This window comes from Mobula hypostoma, chromosome 28 (assembly GCF_963921235.1).
Source record: "Mobula hypostoma chromosome 28, sMobHyp1.1, whole genome shotgun sequence".
Classification (NCBI taxonomy): domain Eukaryota; kingdom Metazoa; phylum Chordata; class Chondrichthyes; order Myliobatiformes; family Myliobatidae; genus Mobula; species Mobula hypostoma.
This window is the reverse complement of record NC_086124.1, coordinates 33,434,381-33,461,180: the sequence shown is the minus strand read 5'-3', so window position 1 is coordinate 33,461,180 and position 26,800 is coordinate 33,434,381. Positions and strand designations below refer to the sequence as shown.

At 50.1% G+C, this 26,800-nt stretch overlaps 1 protein-coding gene across 1 annotated transcript in view; it reads left to right on the top strand.

Annotated features, from left to right (window-relative positions):
• Nucleotides 1–26,460, top strand: part of LOC134338888 (PDZ domain-containing protein 4-like) — a 111,462-nt gene extending 85,002 nt beyond the window's left edge. The window contains exons 6-9 of the mRNA XM_063035052.1: nt 4,334–4,396; nt 5,697–5,798; nt 7,849–7,956; nt 20,102–26,460. Coding sequence (XP_062891122.1) covers nt 4,334–4,396; nt 5,697–5,798; nt 7,849–7,956; nt 20,102–21,643 — 1,815 coding nt within the window. The 3' untranslated portion in view covers nt 21,644–26,460. The remainder of the gene's footprint in view (nt 1–4,333; nt 4,397–5,696; nt 5,799–7,848; nt 7,957–20,101) is intronic.
• The last annotated feature ends 340 nt before the right edge of the window (nt 26,461–26,800 follow it).

Below are 26,800 nucleotides of genomic sequence, written 5' to 3'. Positions count from 1 at the left end.
GCATGGTATCTGTGCAAATAAAAAATAAATACTGAGAACATGGATTGTAGAGTTCTTGAAAGTAAGTCTGTAGGTTGTGGGATCAGTTCAGATTTGAGGTGAGAGAAGTTATCCACGCCGGTCGGTGTGATGGTTGAGGGTAATTGTTCCTGAACCTGGCTGTGTGGGACCTAAGGCTCCTGTACCTCCTGCCCGACGGAAGCAACAAGAAGAGAGCCTGGGCTGGATGGTGGGGCGGGGGGGAGGTGGTCCTTGATGATGGACGCTGCTTCCCTGTGGCAGGGGTCAATGCTGCGGCAGGCTTTCCCCGTGATGGGCTGGGCTGCATCAACCACTCCCTGCAGGGTTTTCTGTTCCGTCCACTGCACGGGGAGAAGGAGGGGGCAGTGAAAGAGGGAGGGGAGGGTTGTTAGACCACAAGGCATAGGGAGCAAATTAGGCTAATTGGCCTATTGAGTCCCATCATGGCTGAGTTATTATCCCCGTCAATTCCATTCTCCTGCCTTTGACAACCCAACTAATCCAGAGCCCATCGGCTTCCGCAGTAAATATATCCCATGACTTGGTTTCCATAGACATTCTGTGGCAAAGAATTCTGGCTAAAGAAATTCCTTCTCATCTTTGTTCTAAAGGGACATCCCTCTATTCTGAGGCGGTGCCCGCTGATCCCAGAATCCCACTACAGGAGACAATCCTCTATCCTCTCCATGTCCACTCTGTTTGGGTCTTCCACTATTTCATAGGTTTCAGTGAGATTCACCACCCCCCACCCCCACATTCTTCAAAACTTCGGTGAGGACAGGCCTGGACCCAACAAATGCTTCTCTTACGTTAACCCTTTCATTCCTGGGATCATCCTGGTGAATCTCCTCTGCACCCTTCCCAATGCCAGCACGTGCCTTCTTAGATAAGGGATTTTGGCATGTCAACAAGTACCCTCAAAAACTTCTATAGATGTTCCGTGGAGAGCATTCTGACAGGCTGCATCACTGTCTGGTATGGGTGGGTGGGGTTGGCTGCTGCACAGAACCGAAAGAAGCTGCAGAGGATTGTAAATCTAGTCAGCTCCATCTTGGGTACTAAACTACAAATTACTCAGGACATCTTCAGGGAGCGGTGTCTCAGAAAGGCAGCGTTCATTATTAAGGACCTCCAGCACCCAGGGCATGCCCTTTTCTCACTGTCACCATCAGGTAGGAGGTACAGGAGCCTGAAGGCACACACTCAGCGATTCAGGAACAGCTTCTTCCTCTCTGCCATCCGATTCCAAAATGGACACTGAACTCTTGGACACTACCTCACTTCTTTTAATATACAGTATTCTGCATGTTTTTAAATTTTTTCAATATATGTATAATATAATTGATTGACTTAATTATTTAATATTATTCTTATTTTTATTTTTTTTCTTTTCTATATTACATATTGCATTGAACTGCTGCTGCTAAGTTAACAAATTTCATGTCACATGCTGGTGATAATAAACCTGATTCTGACTCTAAAACTGCTCACAATAATATCAGTGCACCCTGACCAATGTTGTGTATAAAGCCTCAGCATTACATCCTTGTTTTTATATTCTAGTCCTCTCAAGATGAATGCTAACATTGTATTTGCCTTCCTCACCACTGACTCAACCTGCAAGTTAAACTTCAGGGAAACCCCTCATTGGCATATTAATTGTATTTATTATTAATGTGTACAATGTTTACTCTGAGCTCCATGCAAACAGGGAACTTCACTGCACCCCTGGCACAGATGACAACAAACTGATCCAATCCAACTCTTACACTCAATAAACGCAGGAGATTCTTCAGATGCTGGAACCCTTGAGTTAACGACACACAATATGGTGAAAGAACTCAGGTCAGGCAGCATTGATGGAGGAGGATAAACAGTCAAGGTTTCAGACCGAGACCCTTCATCAGGGACTGGAAAGGAGGGGGACAGGAGCCGGAATAAGAAGGTGGGGGAGGGGAAGGTGTACAGTGCTGGAGATGATCGGTGAAGTGATGGGAATGAAGTAAAACTCTGGGAAGTGATAGATAAGGACCTGAAATACACCATCAAGTCTGCTCCACCATTCCATCATGGCTGATTTATTATCCCTCTCAACCCCATTCTCCTGCCTTCTCCCCGTAATCTTTAGCACCCTTACTAATCAACAATCTATCAACCTCCACTTTAAATAAACCCAATGACTTGGCCTCCACAGCCATCTGTGGCAATGAATTCCACGGATTTAATACCCCCAGGATAAAGAAATTCCTCCTCATCTCTGTTCTAAATGTCCCAGATGGCCACACCTCGTTTCCCCAGCGACCTGTATTCAATCCCAATCCCGGGCTCTGTCACATTGTTAGAGGCATCGAAACATAGCGTGAAATACCATCACGAACAAGAGACAATCTGCAGATGCTGGAAATTCAAGCAACACACACAAAATGCTGGAGGAACTCAGCAGGCCAGGCTGCACCTGTGGAAAAGGAGTACAGTTGATGTTTCGGGCCGAGAGCCTTCATCAGGACTGAAATGGCATATATTGTTTGTGTTAATAACCAGCACAGTTCAAGGATCTGCTGGGGTGGGGGGATGTAAGTGTCACGTTCTCTCTGGCCCCAGCATACCATGCCCACAACTTACTGACCCTAACCTATACGTCTTCGGAATGTGGGAGGGAACCAGAGCATCCAAAGGGTCACAGGGAGAACGTACAAACTCCTTACAGACTGGGTGGGAATTCCGGAGGAAGCAGACTCTTTGGGAGCCTTCAGGAGGGTGGGGGGGGTACAGTGGGAAGGGAAACATGCAGGATTGGTTGTGGTCAGCTCATCATTTGCTTTGGCACAACATTGTGGGAGGAATCCTGTGCTATACTGTTTGGGCTGACTCGATGGGCTGAGTGGCTTTCAGCTTTGTACAGCTATAGGGTTGACAAGACACCAAACTTCATAAAATCTGGTTGGGCCATATCTATATATATATAGGCCATTGGGCCACATCTAGGGTATTGAATACAGTTCTGGTAACCTCACTTTCAGAAGGACGTTGTGGCTTTAAAGATGGTGTAGAAGAGGTTTACCGGAACACTGACTGGTTTAAAGGGCATGTGCTGTCACAAGAGGCTGGACAAATTTGGTTTGTTTTCTCTGGAGCACCACAGACTGACGGGACATCTGACAGAGAGGTTTAGAAGATTATGAGAGGCATAGATAGAGCGGACAGGAAGTATCTCTTTCCCAGGGTTGAAATGTCTAACACCAGAGGGCAGGCGTTGAAGGTGAGAGGGGGTAGGTTCAAGGGGGGTGTGAGGGGTACGTATTTTACTCAGAGTGGTGGATGCCTGGAGTGCACTGCCTGGTATGGGGGTAGAGGCAAATACATTACAGGCTCCTAAGGGATGTTTGGATAGACAAATGGAGGATACGGATATTGTGTCCGTAGGAGGGATCAGTGTTTGGGTGTTCTTGATTTGCTTTTTAGCTGGTTCAGCACAGCATTGTGGGCCGAATGGCCAGTTTCTGTGCTGTACTTTTCTATGTCCTATGCTCTAAACACCAGGCACCTGTCATGCCTCAATTGAAGTGCTCCTCCGAGGAGAAACAATTACTTATTTTATTTAGAGATACAGCACGGTAGTGGCTCCATCTGTCACTACTACAGGGCGTGACGACCCTGCCCTACACCAGTCCCGGGCTCAGCTGGCTCCGGCTGACAGTACCCGGTATGGGCCCCTATCCAGGGTCACGGATCCCACTGCCTTGTGGGTATCTTCGGGAGAAGAGAAGGCTGAGGAGTAAACCCCACACAAATCCGGAGTGGAGCCCCTAAGGCCATTGGATGACGTATCACGTCACCTCCCGGCAGCTCCTGCAGCCAAGCTGATGCCAAACGTACTGCTTCACATTCCTTTGGACCCCATCCGCGAGGCCGAGAGGGGGATCTTGATGTCTGGGCAGCCCAGGGTCTCCACATTCATCGCCCAGGTCTGCGTCTGGGATGGGTGCATCCATTGTCTACTTAGACAGATGGAGCCATTATTATTATTACAGCATGGTAACACGACCTTCCTGCCCAACAGACTCTGCCACCCAATTACACCCAGACGACCAATTAACCTAGCAACCAGAGTTAGGAAAGGGGGCAGAAACCGGGGCACCCAGAGGAAACCCACATCGTCACAGGGAGAACCTACAGGCAGCGGCGGGAATTGAACGCAGGTCACTGCCACTGTAATAGCATCACACTAACTGCTACACTACCTCACTGCCCTTCTCTGAAACATCAGAGTATCAGTGAACTAGTTTAACCACAGTTACCTGGTCATCTGCAGATTAATCCCAATGGTATCGCGGCGAAGGACGGTCGGATACGGACGGGAGATCGAATCGTTCAGGTAAGGCAATCCCCTCCAGTACACTGTCCAGGTCCCAGCGGGGTCCAAGCCACAATCCATACTACAGACTTCCCGAAGAGAAAGCACACAAACGGCCCATCACTGTGTCTGACCCCGGGAGTGTGTGGAGGGAGCTTAACTCTGTGTCTGACCCCGGGAGTGTGTGATGGGACGGTGCGGAGGGAGATTCACTCTGTGTCTGACCCAGGGAGTGTGTGATGGGACGGTGTGGAGGGAGCTTCACTCTGTGTCTGACCCTGGGAGTGTGTGATGGGACGGTGTGGAGGGAGTTTCACTCTGTGTCTGACCCTGTGAGTGTGTGATGGGACGGTGTGGAGGGAGTTTCACTCTGTGTCTGACCCCAGGAGTGTGTGATGGGACGGTGTGGATGGAGCTTCACTCTGTGTCTGACCCCGGGAGTGTGTGATGGGACGGTGTGGAGGGAGATTCACTCTGTGTCTGACCCCGGGAGTGTGTGATGGGACGGTATGGAGGGAGATTCACTCTGTGTCTGACCCCGGGAGTGTGTGATGGGACGGTGTGGAGGGAGCTTCACTCTGTGTCTGACAACGGGAGTGTGTGATGGGACGGTGTGGATGGAAATTCACTCTGTGTCTGACCCCGGGAGTGTGTGATGGGATGGTGTGGAGGGAGTTTCACTCTGTGTCTGACCACGGGAGTGTGTGATGGGACAGTGTGGATGGAAATTCACTCTGTGTCTGACCCCAGGTGTGTGTGATGGAGTTTTAGTTTGTGGCTAACCTGCACCCTTGAACTATATTATAATCTGGGCAGACAAATGCACTTGTCTGAGTTTTCTTGAGTTCAAATGGCCTCATCATAATCGAGGAACTTAAACCCAATGAATCTGAGGAGAACAAGAACCATGAAGCCAGGTGAAACTCAAGGGTCTGGCCCTTTTGAAAGGTTCATTTATTCGCGAGGTATGTATGGTGAACAACTCCAGGATTCATCTTCTCCAGATAGCCACGAAACAAAGGAAAACATCAACCACCAACCCCCCCTCAAAAAAATCAGATCTTACAAACCCCCAACCCCCTCCCTCGCACAATAAAAGTAACAGATCGTGCTACACAGAAACGGTAGAGAGAAGAGCTTCTCACGTTCACAGTGTGCGTGTTCTTCCACACTAATAGCAACACAGTGCTTCTCCCTGCAGTCTGTGCAGTTCGGGGATCAGTAGATGGGGCATTGCGTGCCGTGGGTGAGCTGGGATCTGGAGTCTCTGTTGGGTTGGGGCGGGGGAGGAGCTGACCGCTTCCCCTGTCTATTTATGCAGATAAACGGAGTCGAGGTGCAGAACAGGGAGGAGGCGGTCGCCATCTTGACTCGAGAGGACAGTACCAACGTCTCCTTACTCCTAGCCAGGCCGGAGATAGAGGTAACAAAATCAACCTAGCCCTGCATTTTTCAATCACCCCTGTGGCTATCTACGAGTTCCTTATATGTCCCTTACGTATCTCTGACATCCCCCCAGACTCTCCTCCAATTACCTTAAAATTATGTCCCCTGTCTTAGCTGTTTCTGTCCAGGGAAAAAGTCTCTGGCTGTCCACTCGATCTTGGCCACTAATCAGGCCGAAATCCTTTGGCAGGACCTCTCTATCATCTCTATCAAGTCGCCTCTCATCCTCCTTCGCTCCAAAGAGCTCAATCAACCTACCTTTATAAGATATGCTCTCTAATCCGGGCAGCATCCCGGTAAATCTCCTCTGCACCCTCTCTAAATCTTCCACGTCCTTCCTATAATGAGGTGACCAGAACCGAACTCGATACTCCAAGTGGGATCTAACCAAGGTTTTATAGGTTGTAACATTACTTGAACTCAGTCCCCTGACTAATGAAGACCAACACACCATATCACCACCGTATCAGCTTGCACAGCAACTTTGAGAGTTCTCTAGACTAGAGTTCTCTGGACCCCTCTGTTCCTCCACACTGCTGAGAATCCTGTCATTAACAGTGTACTCTGCCTGCAAATCTGACCTTCCAAATGACTCACTTCATACTTTCCTGGGTTGAACTCCATCTGCCACTTCTCAGCCCAGCTCTGGATCCTTTCAATGTCCATTAAAACCTTCTGCATTATCCACAACTCCACCAATCTTCATGTCCTCTACATACTTATTAACCTACCCTTCCACCTCTTAATCCAAGTAATTTATAAAAATCACAAAGAGCAGTGGTCCCTGTGCCACACCACTGGTCACTTACCTCCAGACAGAATACAATCCATCTGCAGCCACCCTCTCCCTTCTGTGGCAAGGCCATTCTGAATCCACACAGCCATGTTTCCCTGGATCCCATGTGTCCTGACTTTCTGAATGAGCCTTCCATGAGGAACATTATCAAATATCTGACTAAAGTCCATATACATCACAGCCACTGCTCTGCCTTCATCAATGTGCTTTGTCACGTCCTCAAAAAATTCATTGAGGCTCACGAAGCACGATCTGCCTCTCACAAAGCCATGCAAACCATCCCCAATCAGACAATGCTGTTCCAAATGCTCATAAATACCATCTCTAAAACACTTTCCTAATAATTTGCCCACCGCTGAAGTAATACGCACATTTCAACAAATTATGGAGTTGTTTTTGTAGATTCCTCTGTTCTACCACACTCCTCAGTTCCCTACCATTCACTCTGTAAGTCCTACCCTTGGTTGATGCTCCCAAAATGCAACACATCTCACGTGCGTGCATTAAGTTCCATCTGCCATTTGTCAGCCCACTTTTCCAGCTGGTCCAGATCCTGCTGCAAGCTTTGATAGTATTTCTCACTGTCCACTCCACATGTGCCATCGGCAAATTTGCTGATCCAGTTAACCACATTATCATCCAGATCATTGATACAGATGATAAACAACAACAGACCCAGCACTGATGCCTGTGGAAGTCCACTAGTCACAGACTTTTATTCAGAGAAGCAAACTTCTTCCCCAAAGCCAAGGTCTAATCCAATTTATTGCCTCATCCTGAAGGCCAAGCAACTAAGCCTTCTTGACCAACCCCCCGCCCCCCCCATGTGGGACCTTGTCAGAGGCCTTGCTAAAGCCCGTAACTTGCCTTCTCAACTTTCCTGGTAACTTCCTTGAAAAAGTCTATAAGATAGGTTAGGCATAAGATCACTCTCTACTTTGTACATAGTTTTCTTCTTTCGATTGTTCTTTCTTTCCTCTCCTTTCTATAAGTGTATACCTCAGATTAAATATTATATGACTATATGATATATATGTAGAGTATCTGAAATACATCTTATGGAAAGTCTTGTTTGATGATGAACTTCAATAAAAAATAGATTACAAAAAAACAAGATAGGTTAGGCATGACTTACCAGGCACAAAACTAAGTTGAGTCCCTGTCTATCTGAATGCTAGAAAACCTTCTGCAACTTAACTTTTTTCCCTTCCCCTGCCGTCCGCCCCCGCAGCTGGACGAGGGATGGATTGAAGAGCGAGGAGAAGCTATGGAAATTGCCAGTCGAGAGGAGGGCGAGGAACCGCTGCCGGGCCTCGGCAATGCTGCACCAGTGAAGCACGTGAGTGCCGGGACTACAGTCGGGGGAAGAGATTGGAGGAGCACACGGTTTAATGCTGTCAGTGAGAGCTCAGTGCCTCTGGGGTCAGGAGTCGGTCAGGTGCTCTTAAAATGCCCAACGTGTCCGTGCTGGTGAGAGTGGGTAAGTTAAGATGAGTGGGACAAGTTCATTACTTGAGCGGTGGATGCCTGAGATGGTGTTGGAAGCTGATACAATAGAGCAATTTGGACAGGCTGAGAATAGAGTACTACAGCACAGAAATGGGCCCTTCTGTCCATCTAGTCGATGCCAACCCATTAATCTCCCTAGACCCATCAATCTGCACCTGCTCCACACCCCTCCCATCCATGTACCTATCCAAATTTCTCTTAATTGTTGAAATCAAACCCACGTCCACCATTTGCAGCTCATTCGACACTCTCTGAGTGAAAAAGCTCCCTCTCATGTTCTCCTTAGACCTTTCACCTTTCACCCTTAACCCATGACCTCCAGTTGTAGTGCCACCCAATCTCAGTGAAAAAGCCTGCTTTATTTTGCCCTATCTATACCCGTCATAATTTAGTATTATTATGAAGGCATCCGTTAGTCTTGCAAGATCATGGATCTGAGCCTGGAAACTCTTCACTCTCCAGGGCGCAGGCCTGGGCAAGGTTGTATGGAAGACCAGCAGTTGCCCATGCTGCAAGTCTCCCCTCTCCACGACACCGATGTGGTCCAAGGGAAGGGCATTAGGACCCATACAGCTTGGCACCAGTGTTGTCGCAGAGCAATGTGTGATTAAGTGCCTTGCTCAAGGATACAACACGCTGCCTCTGCTGGGGCTCGAACTCATGACCTTCAGGTTGCTAGTCAAATGCCTTAACCAGTTGGCCATGTGCCCACTATATACCTCTATCAAATCCCCCTCATTCACTTACGCTCCAAGGAATAAAGTCCTAATCTAATCAAACTTTCCCTGTAACTCAGTTCTGGCAACATCCTTGTAAATTTTCTCTGCACCTGGGAGGGATATAGATCAAGTGAAGGCGGAAGGGATTTATTTTAACATGGCATAATGGATAGCTCAGATACGGTGGGCCAAAGGATCTGCTGGCAAGCTCTCTTCATCACCCTCCCTCCTGTAAACTTGTGGGATTAATGTAGCCATCGGTGGAAGTTGGTGGTTGATGCTCAGCACAGACTCAACGGGCCGAAAGGCCTGTCTCTATTTTATTTGCAGCCAGGAAACTGTGCCCAGTTGGCACAAGGGTCAAGAACCAGGGGGCACACAGAGTTAAGGTGATCAAAGTCTCCAAGTCATATGCCATGGGTAGCAGCAAGATTGATCCAATATCAAAACAGAACTTCTTTTTATGCTGTATATAAATGATTTAGATGATGGAACTTTGTTGCCAAGTTTGCAGGTGATACGAAGATTAGTGGAGGGGCGGGCGGTGTTGAGGAAGCAGGTAGGATGCAGAAGGACAGATTAGGAGAAAGGGCAAGAAAGTGGCAAATGAAATACAATGTTGGAAAATGCATGGTTATGCACCTTGGTAGTAGAAATAAATGTGCAGACTATTTTCTAAACGGGCAGAAAATCCATGAATCTGAGACACAGAGGAACTTGGGAGCCCTTGTGCAGAACACCCCGAACTTGCAGGTTCAGTTGGTGGTGAGGAAGGCAAATGCCATATTAGCAAATACAAGAGCAAGGATGTGATGCTGAGGCTTTATAAGGCACTGGTGAGGCCTCACCTTGAGTATTGCGAACAGTTTTGGTCTCTCATCTTTGAAAAGATTTGCTGGCATTGGAGAGGGTCCAGAGGAGGTTCACAAGGATGATTCCAGGAATGAAAGGGTTATCATACGAGGAACGTTTGATGGTGACTAGTTTTATGGACTATAGCAACACACATAAAATACTGGGGGAACTCAGCAGGTCAGGCAGCATCAATGGAAGCAAGTAAACAGTCAACTTTTCGGGCTGAAGCACTCCTTCAGGAGTGACTAGGACGGGGGAGGACACCAGAATAAAAAGGATGGAGGAGGGGAAGGAGGCTAGCTGGAATGTGATAGGTGAAGCCAGGTGGGTGGGAAATGTAAAGTGCTGGAGAAGAAGGGATCTGATAGGAGAGAAGAGTGGAGCACAGAAGAAGGAAGGGGCAGGGGGCCCAGGTAGGTGAGAAGACGTAAAAGGATGGAGTGGGGAACAGAGGAAGAGGGGAGGAGGAGGGATTTTTTTTTATATATAACCAGAAGGAGAAGTTGGTATTTGTGCCATCAGGTTGGAGGCTACCCAAATGGAATATAAGGTGTTGCTTCTCCACCCTGAGGGTGGCCTCATCTTGGCACAAGAGGAGGAGGCTATAGACTGACATGTCGGAAAAGGAATGGGAATCAGAATTAAAATGCTTGGCCACCAGGAAGTTCTTCATTTGCCGGATGGAGCGGAGGTGCTTGACAAAGTGGTCCCCCTGTTTACGATGGGTCTCACCAGTGTAAAGGAGATCTCATCGGGAATACCGGACACAATAGATGGCCCCAGCAGATCTGCAGGTGAAACGTTGACTCACCTGGAAGGACTGTTTGGGGGCCTGAAGGTAGGTGAGAGGACTTGGCGTGCTTTACAGAGTTTAGTGCCAGAAGGGAGATTAGTGGGGAAGGATGAATGCACAAGAGGGGGCGATCCCTGTGGATAGCAGGGGGAAGGGGAGGTAAAGATATGTTTAGTGGTAGGATCCCTTTGCGGATAGCAGAAGTTGCAGAGGATGATGTGTTGGATGTGGAGGCTCATGGGGTAATGGCCCTTCAAATGTTGAAAGGTCTAGACAGAGAGGATGTGGAAAGGGTATTTCCCATGGTGCGAGGGTCTAGGACAAGAGGGCAAAGCCTCAGGATAGAGGAAACATCCATTTAAAATGGAGATGCTGCAAAATTTCTTCAGGCGGAGGGTGGCGAATTTGTGGATCTTGTTACCACAGGCAGCTGTGGTGGCCGGGTCATCGGGTGCATTTAAGGCAGAAATTGATAGGTTCTTGATGGGCCGTGGCATTACAGGTTATGGGGAGAAGGCTGGGGAGTGGAGCTGAGGATGAGAGAAAGGATCAGCCATAATTGAATGGTGGAGCAGACTCGATGGGCCAAATGGCCTAATTCTGCTCCTATGTCTTACGGATAAGAGAAGCTCTATCACTGTTAAGGATGGGATGAGCGCAAATGTTCGGAAAATGGAGATGCGGGCGAGGACAGCATCAATACTGGAGGGAGGGAAGTAGGAGGCCATCTCTGACAGAATGCTGTAGCCTGGCAACAGATGCGGCAGAGGCAAAGGAACTGAGAAAAGGGAACAGCATTTTCACAGGAGCTAGGGTGGGAAGCAGTATAGTCAAGGTAACTGTGGGAATCCGTAGGTTTATAAAAGATGTCGGTTGACAGTTTGTTTCCAGAGATGGAGACAGAGAGATCAAGGAAGAGGAGGGAGATGTCAGAAATGAACCAAGTGAGTTTAAGGGCAGGGTGGAAGTTGGAGGCAGAGATGAGGAAGTTGACGAGCTCAGCAAGGGTGGATAAGGCAGCACTAATGCAGTCACTACTGTAGCGGAGAAATAATTGGGAAGTGTTACCGGGGAAATGTGGACAGTCCTACGCAGCCAACGAAGGGGCAGGCGCAGCTAGGATGCATGCGGATGGCCACGGCTACCTCATGAGTTTGGAGAAAGTGGGAGGAGATGAAGGAAAATTGTTGAGGGTAAGGACCAGTTCAGCCTGACAGAGGGGGTGCTGGTGGAGGGGAATTGGTGGGTTCTTTGATAAGAAAGAAGCGGAAACGTATGTTATATTATTATAGATTAAAGAACAGTACAGGCCCTTCAGCCCAAAATGTTAAGCCAATCTTTTGACCTACTCCAAGATCATTCCATTTTGTATCCAAGAATCCCTTAAAGGCCCCCAATTTATCTGCCCCCGGGGCAGTGCATTGCATACACCCGTCACTGCATTAAAAAAAAAACCTTCCTCTGACATTCCTTTCTACTTCCCTCCACCTACCTCTGCATTCTGTTGGGCCTCAAACCTAAGAAAGGATGTGGTGAAACTGGAGAAGATCCAGTGGAGGGACATGATCCCAGGAATGAATGGGTTAACATATGAGGAGCATTTGATGACTCTGGGCATGTAGATTTGATGACAGACTGCATCACTGACTCTATGGGTAGTGGGGAGGGGGTGGGGGCTACTGAACAGGATTGAAAGAAGCTGCAGAAAGTTGTAAAATTAGTCAGTTCCATCTTGGGTGCCAACTTCTGTAGTATCCAAGACATCTTCAAGGAGCAAAGCCTCAGAAAGGTGGTGTACATCATTAAGGACCCCCATCACCCAGGACATGCCCTCTCCTTATTGTTACCATCAGGTAGGAGGTACAGAAGCCTGAAGGCACACACTCAGCGATTCAGGAACAGCTTCTTCCCCTCTCCCATCTGATTCCCAAATGGACATTGAACCCTTGGACACTACCTCACTTTTATCATTTCTGTTTTTGCCCTAATTTAACTATTTAATACACAGCTATAGACTCACTGTAATCGATTTATTTATTTACTTATTTCTATATTATCATGTATTACAATGTACTGCTGCTGGGTTGATAAATTTCACGACACATGCTGGTGATGTTATGCCTGATTCTGATCCTATATTTGCTGGAGCTTAGAAGAATGAGGAGGGATCTCATTGAAACCTATCACATATTAGTCTTAGATGGCGTGAACGTGGAGAGGATGTTTCCAAAAGTAGGGGAGTCTAGGATCGGAGGGCACTGCCTCAGAATACAAGGTCATACCTTTAGAACAGAGATAAGGAGAAATTTTTTTGGCCAGAGGGTGGTGAATCTGTGGAATTCATTGCCACGGATGGTTGTGGAGGCAAAGTCATCGGGTATAGTTAAAGCAGAGGTTGATAGCTTCTTGATTAATAAGGGCATCAAAGCTTGGGGAGAGGAGACAGGAGAATGGGGTTGAGAGGGGAAATGAATTAGTCATGCTGGAATGGCAGAACGCATTTCATGGGCCAAATGGTCTTAAATGTGTCAACGTGTTACGGACAAAATACTCTCCAAGTGAGGCCTTGCCAACATCCTATACAACTGCAACATAGCATCCCAGCTCCTGTACCCGGTGTCCTGACCAATGAAGACCAGCTCACCAAATGCCTTCTCCACAACCTTACCTACCCAGGATGCCAATAGGCAAAAATTCTTTCTTTGTTAAGATCCACAATGAAGCACTGTGGGTGGAGGCAGGTCGAACTGTGGTGTTCAGACAAAAGCAGGGTTCCTCTCAAGGCCAGAAGAGCAGAATTCGGTCATTCAACCCATCAATATTCTGCTCTGCCATATCACCAAATACAATTGTAAACAAGAGAAAATCTGCAGACGCTGGAAACCCCAGCAACACAGACAAATTGCTGGAAGAACTCAGCAGGTCAGGCAGCATTTACAGAAAAGAGTACAGTTGACGTTTCGGGCCGAGACCCTTCATCAGGACTGGGAGAGAAAAAAAGGAGTTAGAGTTAGAAGGTGGAGCAAAGGGAAGAAGAAACACAAGGTGTTAGGTGAAACCGAGAGAGGGGTAGGAGTGAAGTAAAGAGCCAGGAAGCTGCAAGGTGAAAGTGATAAGGGGCTGGAGAAGGGGGAATCTGATTGGAGAGGACAGAAGGCTACTGAAGCAGGAAAAGGGGGAGGAGAACCAGAGGGAGGTGATGGGTGGGTGAAGATAAGGTGTGAGAGGGAAAAGCGGATGGAGAAAGTGGGGAGCAGGGGCTTTCGAGAAGTCGATGTTCATGCCATCAGGTTGGGGGCTACCCAGGCAGAATATACAGTGTTGCTCCTCCAACCTGAGTGTGGCCTCATTACAACAGTCGAGGCGGCCGTGGAACATGTCAGAATGGGAATGGGAATGGGAATGGGAAGTGGAACTAGAATGGGTGGCCACTGGGAGATCCGCTTTTTCTGGCAGGTGCTCGGCAAAGCACAATTATGTTAGAAAGATGTTTGCGCAAGTACTTCGATAGGAAAGGGCCTTACAGACGAGCTGCTCGATGGAGTGGAAGTGTTTAAAATTATGGGAGACAGACACAGGTGGACTGTAACAGTCTTTTCTACAGGGTGCAGGAGTCTATACTTGGGGCGTAGATTTAGTGTGAGAGGGGAAAGATTTAACAGGGACCCAAGGGGTAACTACGTGGTGAATATTTGGAATGAACCGCCAGAGGAAGTGACTGAGACAGGTAAGCCATGGAGGAAAAGAGCACAAAACTCAGAAACAGGCTCTCCAGCCCACCTAGTCCGTGCCAAACTACTATTTTGCCATGTCCCATTGCCCTGCACCTGGACCATTGCCCTCCATATCCCTCCCATCCATCTATTTACCCAAAATTCTCCTAAATTTCAAACCACATCCACATCCACCACTTCCATCCTCAGTTCATTCCACACTCTCAACTCCCTCCATGTTCCCTCGCAGTTGTGTGTGAAGCCTGCCACCCCTACTGGGGCATAGGCCACCAACAACAGCTCGCCAGAGTCCTCCGTTCTGGGCCATCTCAAGTTGTCCCTAGGTGTGGACCATCTTCAAAGATTCTTCTTCTCCCGAGAATGAGGTCTCTCGAGCCTCTATTGGTGTTCCTGTAGCTCTGGGTTTTTACAGCATGCTGGCTCCATGCCCAGCCTGGCTTGGGATCATATATAGTAGAGTTCCCCCTCAGGTTCCCCTTCAATATTTCACCATTCACTCTTAACCTATGACCTCTAGCCTCACCAAATCAGATTGGGATCACCGTCAGAATTAGGTTCGATATCACTGACATGTCATGAAATTTGTTGTTATGTGCCAGCGGTACATCACCATCAGTCAGTCAGCGGGTGCCGTCCCGAATTCGGGGTTGGCAGCTATGCATGTCCATCTACTTCGATCTTGCGACAACACCGAGTACAGCCTCTCCTCCAGTTTGTCCCTGCTGGCTGCCTTTGCACTGCCTGCCGCCGCCCCCGCTGAACTCGAGCCCGAGGCCATCTCGGCCTCCAGCCACGGCTGCTTCTTCGAGCTCGGCCCTTCCTTAGGCGGAGGCCTTGGGCAGGTCCAGGCACACGGTGCAGCACCCAAGTTCATCATATCTCTTCTAACCAGGTGCACAGCATACAATTCGTAGATCCGTGGTGAGGCTTTAATCTCTTTCACGGAAGATGGCCGTTGGCTCACAAGGAGCTCATCCGCCCTTTGTCAGGTCTTGTTTTTTTCAGTCCTGCTGGGTGTCCTCACACCCTCCTCACCAGACTAAGTCCGGTGGGAGAGCCGGCACAAGTCATCGACCACTCGACCATGGCCCCCGGCCGAGCGCCGGGCACCCACCCCCCCCCCGCCGAATCTCTCCGAGCGTCCGGCGCCCAACCGAAAACATAGTAACCAAAACTAAGTCACAGTAAGAATTATATATACATATAATTATATAATTCTAAGTTAAATAAGTAATGCAAAAAGAGAAAAAAATAGGTAGTGAGGTAGTGTTCATGGGTTCAAAGTCCATTCAGAAATCTGAGGGGAGGAAACTCTTCCTGAATCACTCAGTGTGTGACTTTAGGCTCCTGTACCTCCTTCCTGATGGTAGCAATGAGGAGAGAAAATGCCAGGGTAGTGGTGGGGGGAGCCTTGCTGATGGATGGCGCCTTTTTGAAGCATCACTCATTGTAGATGTCTTGGATGCTGTGATGTGTTGACCATTCATCAACAGAACTAGTTAGGAAACCTTAACTAATCGAAATTTGCACTTTATTGTCTGCACAAACAACAACATAACTATGTTGACCCCACGCCAACAATTAGAACATGAACTCTGCTGTTCCCTCTGTACCAATACTCACTCAGACCACTTCCCCACTTTATAACACCAAATCAGGGGTTCTCCCATTGACCAGATGATCGATCGTTTCTTCTCCCGGCCCCTCGCCTGGGGGTTCTTCCTTGCCACAGTTAGTCTTAGGAGTTGTCGCCTCTTTGAATTTGAAGCTCCTTATTTTAAACACTTACTATCAGTTCAAATGTTGCACTTCATTCCCGTTGGCTTGAGGTCATCTGACTAACCTATAACACCTTCCCACTGGATGTAGTCCAAGGGCTACACAACTTCAGGCCTGGGGTTGAACTTCTGTTCCGTCACCTCTGGTTCAAAGCAGGTCACTCATACACTGGATCAAGGTAAGATCATAGGAAACATCCTTTCCACATCTATGCCTTTCAACATTCAATAGGTTTCAATGAGTAAATTCCAGGGAGTAAAGGCCCAGAGCCATCAAACATTCTTCATATGATAAGTCTTTGATTCCCAGAATCATTCTCATGAATCTCCTCTCCAATGTCAGCACATCCTTCCTTCAATAAGGGGCCCAAAACAGCTCACAATACTCCAAATGAAGCCTCATCAGTGACGTTAAACCATGACCTCTAGATCTAGTCCCATCCAACCTCAGTGGAAAAAGCCTGCTTGCATTTACCCTATCTACACCCCTCAAAATTGTATACCTCTGTCAAATCTCCCCTCAGTCTTCTATGTTCTAGGGAATAAAGTTCTAACCTACTCAATCGTTCCCTATAACTCGGGTCTTGCAATTTTTCTCAGCACTCTGTCAATCTTTCCTGTAGGTAGGGGACGAGAACTGCACACAATATTCCAAATTAGACCTCACCGATGTCTTATGCAATTTCAACATAACATCCCAACTCCTGAATTTTCAAGGAATTTTGTTGTAACTAAAAAATATTAGTTGGACTGCAGTGATCAGAATCAAGTTTAATATCCCCGGTACATGTCATGAAATTTGTTATGCAGCATAATAAAAGCCGTGAATTATGGTACATGTGTGTAAATATATGTATATAGATATGTGTCAAAAAAGGTTAGATAAGTAGTGCAAAAAGAGGAAAAAAAGTAGTGAGGTAGTGTTCATGGGTTCAATGTCCATTCAGAAATCTGATGGCAGAGGGGAAGAAGCTGTTCCTGAATCGCTGAGTGTGTCTTCAAGCTCCCGTATCTCCCCCCGATGGTAGCAAAGAGAAGAGCTGTAGTGGAGCATGTATCAAGCTTCAAATTCCTTGGTGTCCACATTTCCAAGGATCTCACCTGGTCCCTGAACTCCTCCATCCTGATCAAAAAGGCACAACACCACCTTTATTTCCGGCGGAGCATCAAGAAAGCTCACCTCTGTCCCTGGATACTGACGGATTTTTACCACTGTACCATTGAGAGCATACTCACCAACTGTATCTCAGTGTGGTATGGAAATTGTCCCGTATCGGACCGCAAAGCACTCCAGCGAGTGGTGAAAACTGCCCAGTGGATTATCAGCACCCAATTGCCCACCATTGAGAACATCTACCATAAACGCTGCCTGGGCAGGGCGAAAAGCATTACCAGGGATGCATCTCACCCTAACCACGGACTTTTTACTCTCCTCCCATCCAGTAGGCACTACAGGAGCCTCCGCTCCCACACCAGCAGGCACAGGAAGAGCTTCTTCCCTGAGGCTGTGACCCTGCTGAACCTCACATCACAGCGCTAAGCAGTATTTCACCCATATTGTACGGTCTCAGTACTTTTATATTTGTGTGCTGTAGCACTTACTTTTTATTCACAGTTATTTTGTAAATAATACTATTCTTTGCATTTCTGGTCAGATGCTAACTGCATCTCATTGGCTTTGTATCTGTACTCGGCACAATGACAATAAAGTTGATCTCATCTAATCTAAGAGATCATGTCCTGATTGATGGGGGTCCTTAATGATGGATGTTGCCTTTTTGAGGTATTGCTCTTTGAAGATATCCGGGATGCTGGGGAGGCTAGTACCCACGATGGAACAGACTAAGTTTACAACTTTCTGCAGCTTTTTTTCGATTCTATGCACAGCCCCTCCATGCCAGATGGTGATGCAGGCAGTTAGAATGCTCTCCATGGGTACATTTGTATAAATTTGGCAGTGTCTTTGGCAACAAACTAAATTTCCTCAACTCCCAATGAAATACAGCCGCTATCCTATCTGCTTTGTAACTGCATCGATATTTTAGGCCCAGAATAGACGTTGACACCCAGGAACTTGAAATTCCACTTTCCACTTCTGATCCCCCGATGAGGATTGGTGGGTGTTCCCTCATCTTAACTTTTCTGAAGTCCACAATCAATTCTTTGGTCTTACTGATGTTGAGAGCAAGGTTGTTGCTGCGAAACCACTCAACTAGCTGATCTGTCTCATGGAAAAAGCTCGTTTTCATTTACCATATCAATACCCGCTCATAACTTTTATACACCTCCCATCAAATCTCCAGGGTGGAGAGGGAATCTTGGTTGGCATGGATAGGATGTGCAGAAGAATTGGCTTCCCTGCTCTATAACTTCCAAGGGGATATGGCCCAAGGGAAGATGGGTTTGGTGTGGGACAGAGGATTGGAAGTTGGAGACTGGGAGTTAGTTTGGAGAAGGGGTTGGAAGAATGATGGGGAATCTCATTGAAACCTATCGAATATTGAAAGGCTTGGATGGAGTAGACGTGGAGAGGATATTTCCTATAATGAATCGGTCCATTTACAATAGATTTGAGGAGGAATTTGCTTAGCCAGAGGGTGGAGAATCTGTGGAATTAATTGTCATAGGCAACTGTGGAGGCAAAGTAATTGAGTATATTTAAAGTGGAGGTTGACAGGTTCTTGGTAACTTGGCCTTTCAAAAGTTATGAAGAAAACAAGGACAGTAAATCAGCTGTGATGGAATGGCAGAGCAAACTGAACGTCCGATATCTTAGTGTGGGATGGAGGGTTGGAGATTGGAGACGGATGTTGTGGGCCGAGCAGAGGAGTGGGACAGGGAGTTGGAGAGTGGAGATGTCTGTAGTGAGCCATCAGAGAGTTGGTGTATGAACAGTTAGAAGTGTGGGCTGAAAGATGGCAGATGGAGTTTAATGTTGAAAAATGTGAGGTGCTACATTTTGGTAGGACTAATCAAAATAGGACATACATGGTAAATGGTTGGGCATTGAAGAATGCTTTAGAACAGAGGGATCTAGGAATAATGGTGCATAGTTCCCTGAAGGTGGAATCTCATGTGGATAGGGTGGTGAAGATAGCTTTTGGTATGCTGGCCTTTATAAATCAGAGCATTGAGTACAGGAGTTGGGATGTAATGTTGAAATTGTACAAGGCATTGGTAAGACAAATTTGGAGTATTGTGTACAGCTCTGGTCACCGAATTATAGGAAAGATGTCAATAAAATTGAGAGAGTACAGAGGAGGTTTACTAAAATATTGCCTGGGTTTCATCTCCTAAGTTACAGAGAAAGGTTGAACAAGTTAGATCTTTATTCTTTGCATAGAAGGTTGAGGGGGGACTTTAATAGAGGTATTTAAAATTATGAGGGGAATTGATAGAGTTGACATGGTTAGACTTTTTCCATTGAGAGTGGGGAAGATTCAAACAAGAGGGCATGGGTTGAGAATTAGAGGACAAAAGTTTAGGGGTAACATGAGGGGGAACTTCTTTACTCAGAGAGTGGTAGCTGTGTGGAACGAGCTTCCAGCAGAAGTGGTTGAGGCAGGTTCGATGTTGTCGTTTAAAGTTAAATTGGATAGATATATGGACAGGAAAGGAATGGAGGGTTATGGGCTGAGTGCAGGTCGGTGGGAGTAGGATAGGGTAAGAGTTTGGCACGGACTAGAAGGGCCGAGATGGCCTGTTTCCGTGCTGTAATTGTTATACGGTTAATTGAGTATATTTAAAGTGGAGGTTGACAGGTTCTTGGTAAGTTGGGCATTCAAAAGTTATGAGGAAGACAAGGTAGAGAAGGACAGTAAATCAGCCGTGATGGATGACCTAAGTCTGGTCCGATATCTTAGTGTGGGATGGAGGGTTGGAGATTGGAGATGGACGTTGTGGGCCGAGCAGAGGAGTGGGACAGAGAGTTGGAGAGTGGAGATGTCTGTAGTGGGCCATCGGAGGGAGTTGGTGAATGAACGAAGGCAGTACTGGGGAGTTTTGGGTGGACCAGCAGAGGGAGCGGGTGTGGGACGGCGGGCTGGAAGCAGAGACGTCTCTGTGGGCAGAGTTGACGGCTTGATCCTCTTTGCAGAAGGAAGTCGATGAGGAAGAGGAGGAGGAGGAAGAGGAGGAGGACGAGGACGAGGACGACGAGGGGAAGGGCTCGGCCGACCCCGGCAACGTGCTGAGCAACAGCCAGGAGCTGGACAGCGGCGTGGGCCGGACGGACGAGAGCACCCGCAACGACGAGAGCTCGGAGCACGACATCCTGGCGGACGAGCAGGCGATCACCGTCACCAGCACCGCGGGCAGCGGCACGCCGGGCGGTGGGCGGAGGCCGCGGCCATCCAAGGGCGATGGTCAGACCGGCCGCCGGCGCGGTGACCTACACCTCAGCACCGAGTCGCTGCCGGGGCTGACCGAGGAAGAGTGCCTTCGGTACCGGGAGTTGCTGGAGCTGCGCTGCCACCTGGAGAACGGCAACGCCGCCGCTCTCTGCTACCGGGCCGCCGGCCGGGCGCTGGACGTCAACCGCAACGAGGGTGTGGGCCGGCTGGCGGCCACGCTGCAAGAGGAACTGGGGCATCTCGAATTCAAGTGCCGCAACGTGCTGCGGGCGCAGAAGATGCAGCAGTTGCGGGAGCGATGCATGAAGGCGTGGCTGGCCGGCGAGGCTTCGCCCTTTGACGGCGGAGGAGGAGACCCGCTGCGAAGGGGCGGTCTGTGCGACATCACCGAGCTGCCCGAGCGCTCGGACCGCGACAGCACCAGCGCCTACAACACGGGCGAGAGCTGCCGCAGCACGCCGCTGTTAGCCGAGCCCGCCCTCCTGCCCCCCGCCGTCACCGCCGCTGCCCCGGACAGCCCGTGGCGCCGCCTCGGGGCCGGCACCAACCTCAACCTGGAGCCGCCGGCCGGCCTGGCTAGCCCTCCCCGCTTCAGGAGCCTGCCCCGGCACCAGGAGAGGTCGGGCAGGAAAGGTGCCAAGGCGACGGGTGAGGGCAGCCCCTACCTGTCTCGCTGCCGCCATCGCTCGCCCGGCACCGGCGAGCGCTACCGCAGCTGCGTCCAGTTGACCCAACCCCAGCCTGGACCCGGACCCGGGCCCGGGCCCGCCCCCGAGGGTCTCCTCCCTGCACCCCCGGCGGCCGGCGGCACCCCCCGGCTCCCGTCCGAAGGCCGGAGCGAGTGGAGGGTGAAGGTGAGGAGCGACGGCTCCCGGTACGTGGCCAAGCGGCCGGTGCGGGACAAGCTGCTGAAGGCCCGGGCGCTGAAAATACGCGAGGAGCGCAGCGGAATGACCACGGACGACGACGCCGTCAGCGAGATGAAGATGGGCCGCTACTGGAGCAAGGAGGAGCGCAAGCAGCACCTCGCCCGGGCCCGCGAGCAGCGGCGGCGCCGCGAGTTCATGATGCAGAGCCGGCTGGACTGCTTGCGGGAGCAGCAGGCCGGCGAGGCGGCCCGTGGCGACCTCAGCATCCTCGCCCTGAGTCACAAGAAGACGATGCGGCGTCGCAACCGCAGGATCTTGGATAACTGGATGACCATCCAGGAGATGCTGGCCCACGGCGCCCGGACGGCCGATGGCAAGCGAGTCTACAACCCGCTGCTCTCGGTCACCACCGTTTGAGTGGGGGGTGATAGCTTCACTCCCGGCTTTTGCCGGCGAGGGTCGCGGGTCGCACCGGGACTTATGACTTTTGTCGCGGGTAGGGGGGAGGGGTAAGTTGCGATGCTGGCCGAACCCGGGACGCTGCCTCGCTGTCTCTCCATCGGGGTTCACGGGGAAGGGAGTTCAGATTCCCCTCAAGCGTGTTGTACAGGTGGGAGATCTCGCTCTCTCTCACAGGCACGCACTCTCTCACGTACACACTCACTCTCACGCTCTGTCCCTCACTCCCCCTCAGTCTCTTTCAAACTCACTCTCTCTCTCTCTCTCTCTCTCAGTTACACACTCACTCACGTCCTGTCCCGCACTCTGTTTCAAACACTCTCTCTCACGCACTTTCTCACCCACTATCTCTCTCTCTCACGTACTCACTCCCTCTCACTCTCTTTCAAACACACTTTCTCACTCGGGCTCTCTCTCACGTACACACTCACTCTCACGCACTGTCCCTCACTCCCTCTCACTCTCTTTCAAACTCTCTCTCGCGCGCGCGCTCTCACTCTCACGCACTTTCTCACACTCTTTCTAACACACACACTCTCTCGCACGCTCTTCACAACTCTCCCTCACACACACACACACACACACACACTCACACTTAATCTCTCATACTCTTGCAGTCTCTGTCTCTTTCACGCTCGCTCTCTCGCACGCTGTCTTCACAACTCCCTCACACACACAATCTCGCATACTCTTGCAGTCTCTCTCTCTCTCACCCTCTCTGTCAAGTGTCTTTTTCTTCCGTTTGCTCGCTCTCTCTGTCTCACTCAGCCTCTCTCTATGCCTCACACACACAACAACCCTTACCCAGGGAGCAGTGAGCGGGGATCAACAGATTTATATTACACCGAACAGGGTAGGCTGTTCGGCCCACAATGTTGTGCCAACCTTTTCACCAGCTAACACTCCCTTCCCGCATAGCCGTCCATTTTTTAATCATCCATGTGCCTGTCTGAGAGTTTCCTAAATACTCCAACATCGCTGTCTCAACCACCGCACTGGCAACTTGTTTCACACACGCGCCGTTCTCTAAGTCAAAAAAAAACCTACCTCTGACATCTCGGCCTGAAACATCAACTGTTTATTCCCCTCCGTAGATGCTGCCTGACCTGCTGAGTGCCTGCAGCATTTTGTCATTGTGTGTGTGTGTGTGTGTTGCTCTGGATTTCTAGCATCAGCAGAATCTCCATTCCCCTCTCAACACCGTAAAGTTACGCCCCCCATCCCCCACCCTGGTTTCGGCCATGTCTGCCCTGGGTGGAGGGAGTTTCTGGAAGCCCACTCTGTTTAAGGTCTGGGGAAGGGGGGGGGTCGAAGTGCGAAGTGAGGGGCAGAGACCAGTGGGTGGCTGAAATGGGTTATCAGAAGAACTGGCAGAATCAAGCCATTTGATGCAGTTTGAGGGGTTTTTAAAAGGACCTGTGGATATGAAAGGATTGGATTCACAAGCAGAGGACGTTCAGTATAAATTTGGCATCGAGATTGGAGCAATGCTATTTGTACTGCTATATATTGTAAATAAGACCATTCGGCCCACTCAAGCCTGCTAGACAGGAGCAGCAGGTCACTCTGACCTTTTCCATCTTGCTGTGGAGGAACAGGGAAACCCTGGCACACCCAAATAAGAGGAGACACTTTTATCTCCTCAACCTTTTGCAGGAACAGTGGGGCTGGGAGGGGCATTCAGCCCATGCTGGCTGGCTGCCTGCCTTACCCTTTCTATCCAACTAGCCCTGGTGGACCACGATGTTGTTAAATGGCTGGCTTTGAGACCTGACAGCTTTGACTGTCTTTGGAGTGATAGACTCCTCATTTCTTCTCCCCCCTCACCCACCATGGGAGAAATAGTTTTTACATTTCACTCCCAACCCCAGATCTCCAAGCAGTAGGAATAGTTTAGGTCTCCTGAGGGGTGGGGACTCTTAACTAGGTAAAATTCCTGATGTTGCAACCCCTAAACCCTGAAGACAACAGAGGTTCTGCACTCTCACTGTGATCAGCAGTGGCTGTAGTAGCCCTGGGTCAGTAAGGGTTGGAGACAGATTGCAGGGCAGTGGGAGTGGATCAGGGACTGAATGTGGGACAGTGGAGACTGGAGCTTGACTCCAGGATGGTGGGGAAGGGGGGAGCTGGAGACTGACTCTGAAACAGTGAGGGAGGGGGGAGTAGTGACTGACTTTGGGACAGGGGAGTGCAGGAGACTGACTTTGGGGAAGGGTGGCCAAGGAGACTCTCTTTGGGATGGGGAGGACCACAAGAGACTGACTTTGGGACAGGGGAGCACAGGAGACTGACTTTGGGGTGGTGGGGAGGGTTGGCCAAGGTTTCTTTGGGACGGGGTGACGAAGGAGAATGACTTTGGGACAGGGAGGGCAGAGGAGACCGTATTTAGGATGGATGGCACAGGAAATTGTCTTTGGGATGGGGGGCAGGAGAGACTGACTTTGGGATGGGGAGGGCTGGGACAGTGGGATATTGGATAGTGTGGATGAGACTGTTTGACTTTAGGGATGGTTAACTGGCCCCAATCCCTTGTCTCCAGAGTCTGGTGATGTCTCCAGTCTCCTGGTTTCGGAGTTCGCACCGGCGGTAGGTTTGCAGATAGCGGCAGACAGCTTTGCCTTCGCAGGGGCCGCCAAGCGGCTTCTGAGATTGATGCCTGATTGCAGGAGGCTGGTTCTTCTCCCGTGACCTGCCAATACCGCTACACCCCAGGATCTCTTCTCCCCACCCAGGAATCCTACTGCCATGGCCCCAAAGGAAGGTGCTTCCCTCAGCCTCGAGAATTGAGGCCAGACCAGGCCGAGGCCGAGGCACCGGCGGTAGGAGAATGGCCCGAGCTCTCCCCCCACCCCGGAGCACTCAGATTCCAGGCGAAACCTCGGCAGGGCTCTCCTCATCCCTGAATGACTATATTCAGGGAGATCTGATAGAGGTATGCTAAATTACCAGGGTGTAGACAGGGTAAATGCAAGCAGGCTCTCCCCGCCTGAGGCTGGGCGAGACTAGAACTCGAGATCATAGGTTAAGGGTGAAAGGTGACATATTTAAGGGAACCTGGGAGGCGGAATCTCTTCACTCGGAGGTGAGATTGTGGAACGAGCTGCCAGTGGAAGTGGTTCGATTGCATCATTTAAGAGAAATTTGGATAAGTACGTGGATGGGAGGGTTAGGGAGGGCTATGGTCCAGGTGCAGGTTGATGGGACTAGGCAGATTAACAGTTCGGCACGGAGTAGATGGACCGAAAGGCCTGTTTCTCCGATTCCGTGTCAATGACCCTGCTGGGAATTGACCAACCCTGGATATTGGGCCCCAGGGTAAAAACCATTATCTCTCCCGTCAGACGGTTTAGCTGCTCTGACATTTTCTGGCATCTTCCCCCTTTCCTTTCCAGTCGCGATGAAGGGTCTCAACCCAATATGTCGACTGTTTATTCCTCTCCATCGATGCCGCCTGACCGCAGAGTTCCTCCAGCATTTTGTGTGTGTTGTTCTGGGTTTCCAGATCTGCAGAATCCCTTGAACACTCTGCTCAGCCTAAATCATCCACTGACTCCTGCCCGTCCCCTCACCCTACAAAACAACCACGCTGTTCACACCTCACCGCCGCTCTCCCGACGCCACAGGGGTTTTCAGCTGGGGGCCTGTCTCCAGGGAGTCCAACTCCATCCCAGGCCGGTGGGAAATCTGAGCAATGGAGTCATTTTGGAATAAACAGTTTTTATTTAGAATATTAACAAACACAGGAGGTTCTGCAGATCCTGGAAATCCAGAATGAATAGGTGGGGGTGAGGAAGCAGGCTGGCTGGAAAGTGATGGACAAAGCCAGTCGGGTGGGAATGGTAAAGAGCTGGAGAGGAAAGACTATGATAGGAGAGGAGAGTGGACTGTAGGAAAAAGAGGAGGAGGTAATAGACGGGTGAGAAGAAGGGGTAGGAGCCCAGAGTGAGGAACAGAAAAGAGGGAACAAATGTTACCGGAAGGAGAAGTGGGTGTTCATGCCATTCGGCTGGAGGCCACCCAGACGGAATATGACGTGTTGCTCCCCCACCCTAAGGGTGGCCTCACTCGCCCTAGCAGATGAGGAGGCCACGGAGTGACACGTCTACCTGAATGGGGATAGGAATTTGAATGGCTGGTCGCCGATGAAGCGAAGGTTCATCAATATGAGTTCGGGCATCGCCGCCCAGCCCAGGTGACAGACTCCAGGCCCGTGCAAATGCGACCAGCTTTTCAATGTACCCTGAGATGGGCAGCGGCCCGAGGAATGTTCGGGAAACGGCCGCTCCCAGCTAGTCAGTGGACATCTTGCCACTGGACCGTCTCTTTCTCTTCCCACGGGTGCTGTCTGACCTGCCGGGCGCCTCCAACCTTTTCTCCCCCACCCCCTTCCCAAACACTCCCTTTCTTCTCGCCTGCGTTACAGGAGCCAGTGGATTTGCCGTCCCAGCGCCTTCCCCACCCGCAGTAACCTCCCGGCAAGAATCAGTACCTCGTATCACACAGAGGAACGTCACGCAGCTCAGTGGGGCTATGCCGGCTCTCAAATGTGATCCTGTCAACTTCTCTCACTGTACCCCAGAAATTAAAACTACATTCCACGCGTGCCGACTCCCTCCAGACCGGCGGGAAGCGAGCCCGGGTCGCTGGTACTGTACAGCGTTACTCTCACCGCCACGCTACCCTGCCGTCCATTGGAAACTCAGTAACTAACACGGACGTCTTTGGAGTGTGTGTGGGGTGGGGTGGGGGGGGGTGGGATTGGCGGAGTACCTGAAGGAAACCCACGCGTTCTCGGGGGAAACGTACAAACTCCTCGCATTCTCGACGAGCGCCCTGGATTCTCCCAGCGCCCGCCTGCTCTGGGACGTGGGGGTGGAATCGGAGAACCTGGGCCGGGACGGGGGTGGGGGGAAGAGAGGGTGGTGTCCCACGGGGAGAAGGTACAACACACGCGCAGGAGCGCCGGAGGTCGGTATCGAGCACGGGTCGCTGGAGCGGCAAGGAAAGAGCGCATTTCTTGTGCCGCCCTTTGCCACGGGAAAATTTGGGAGGGTGGGTGGGGGGAGGGGAGCTGTCGCAGGGCAGGGCCCCAGGGTGAAAATTTGAGACCGGATG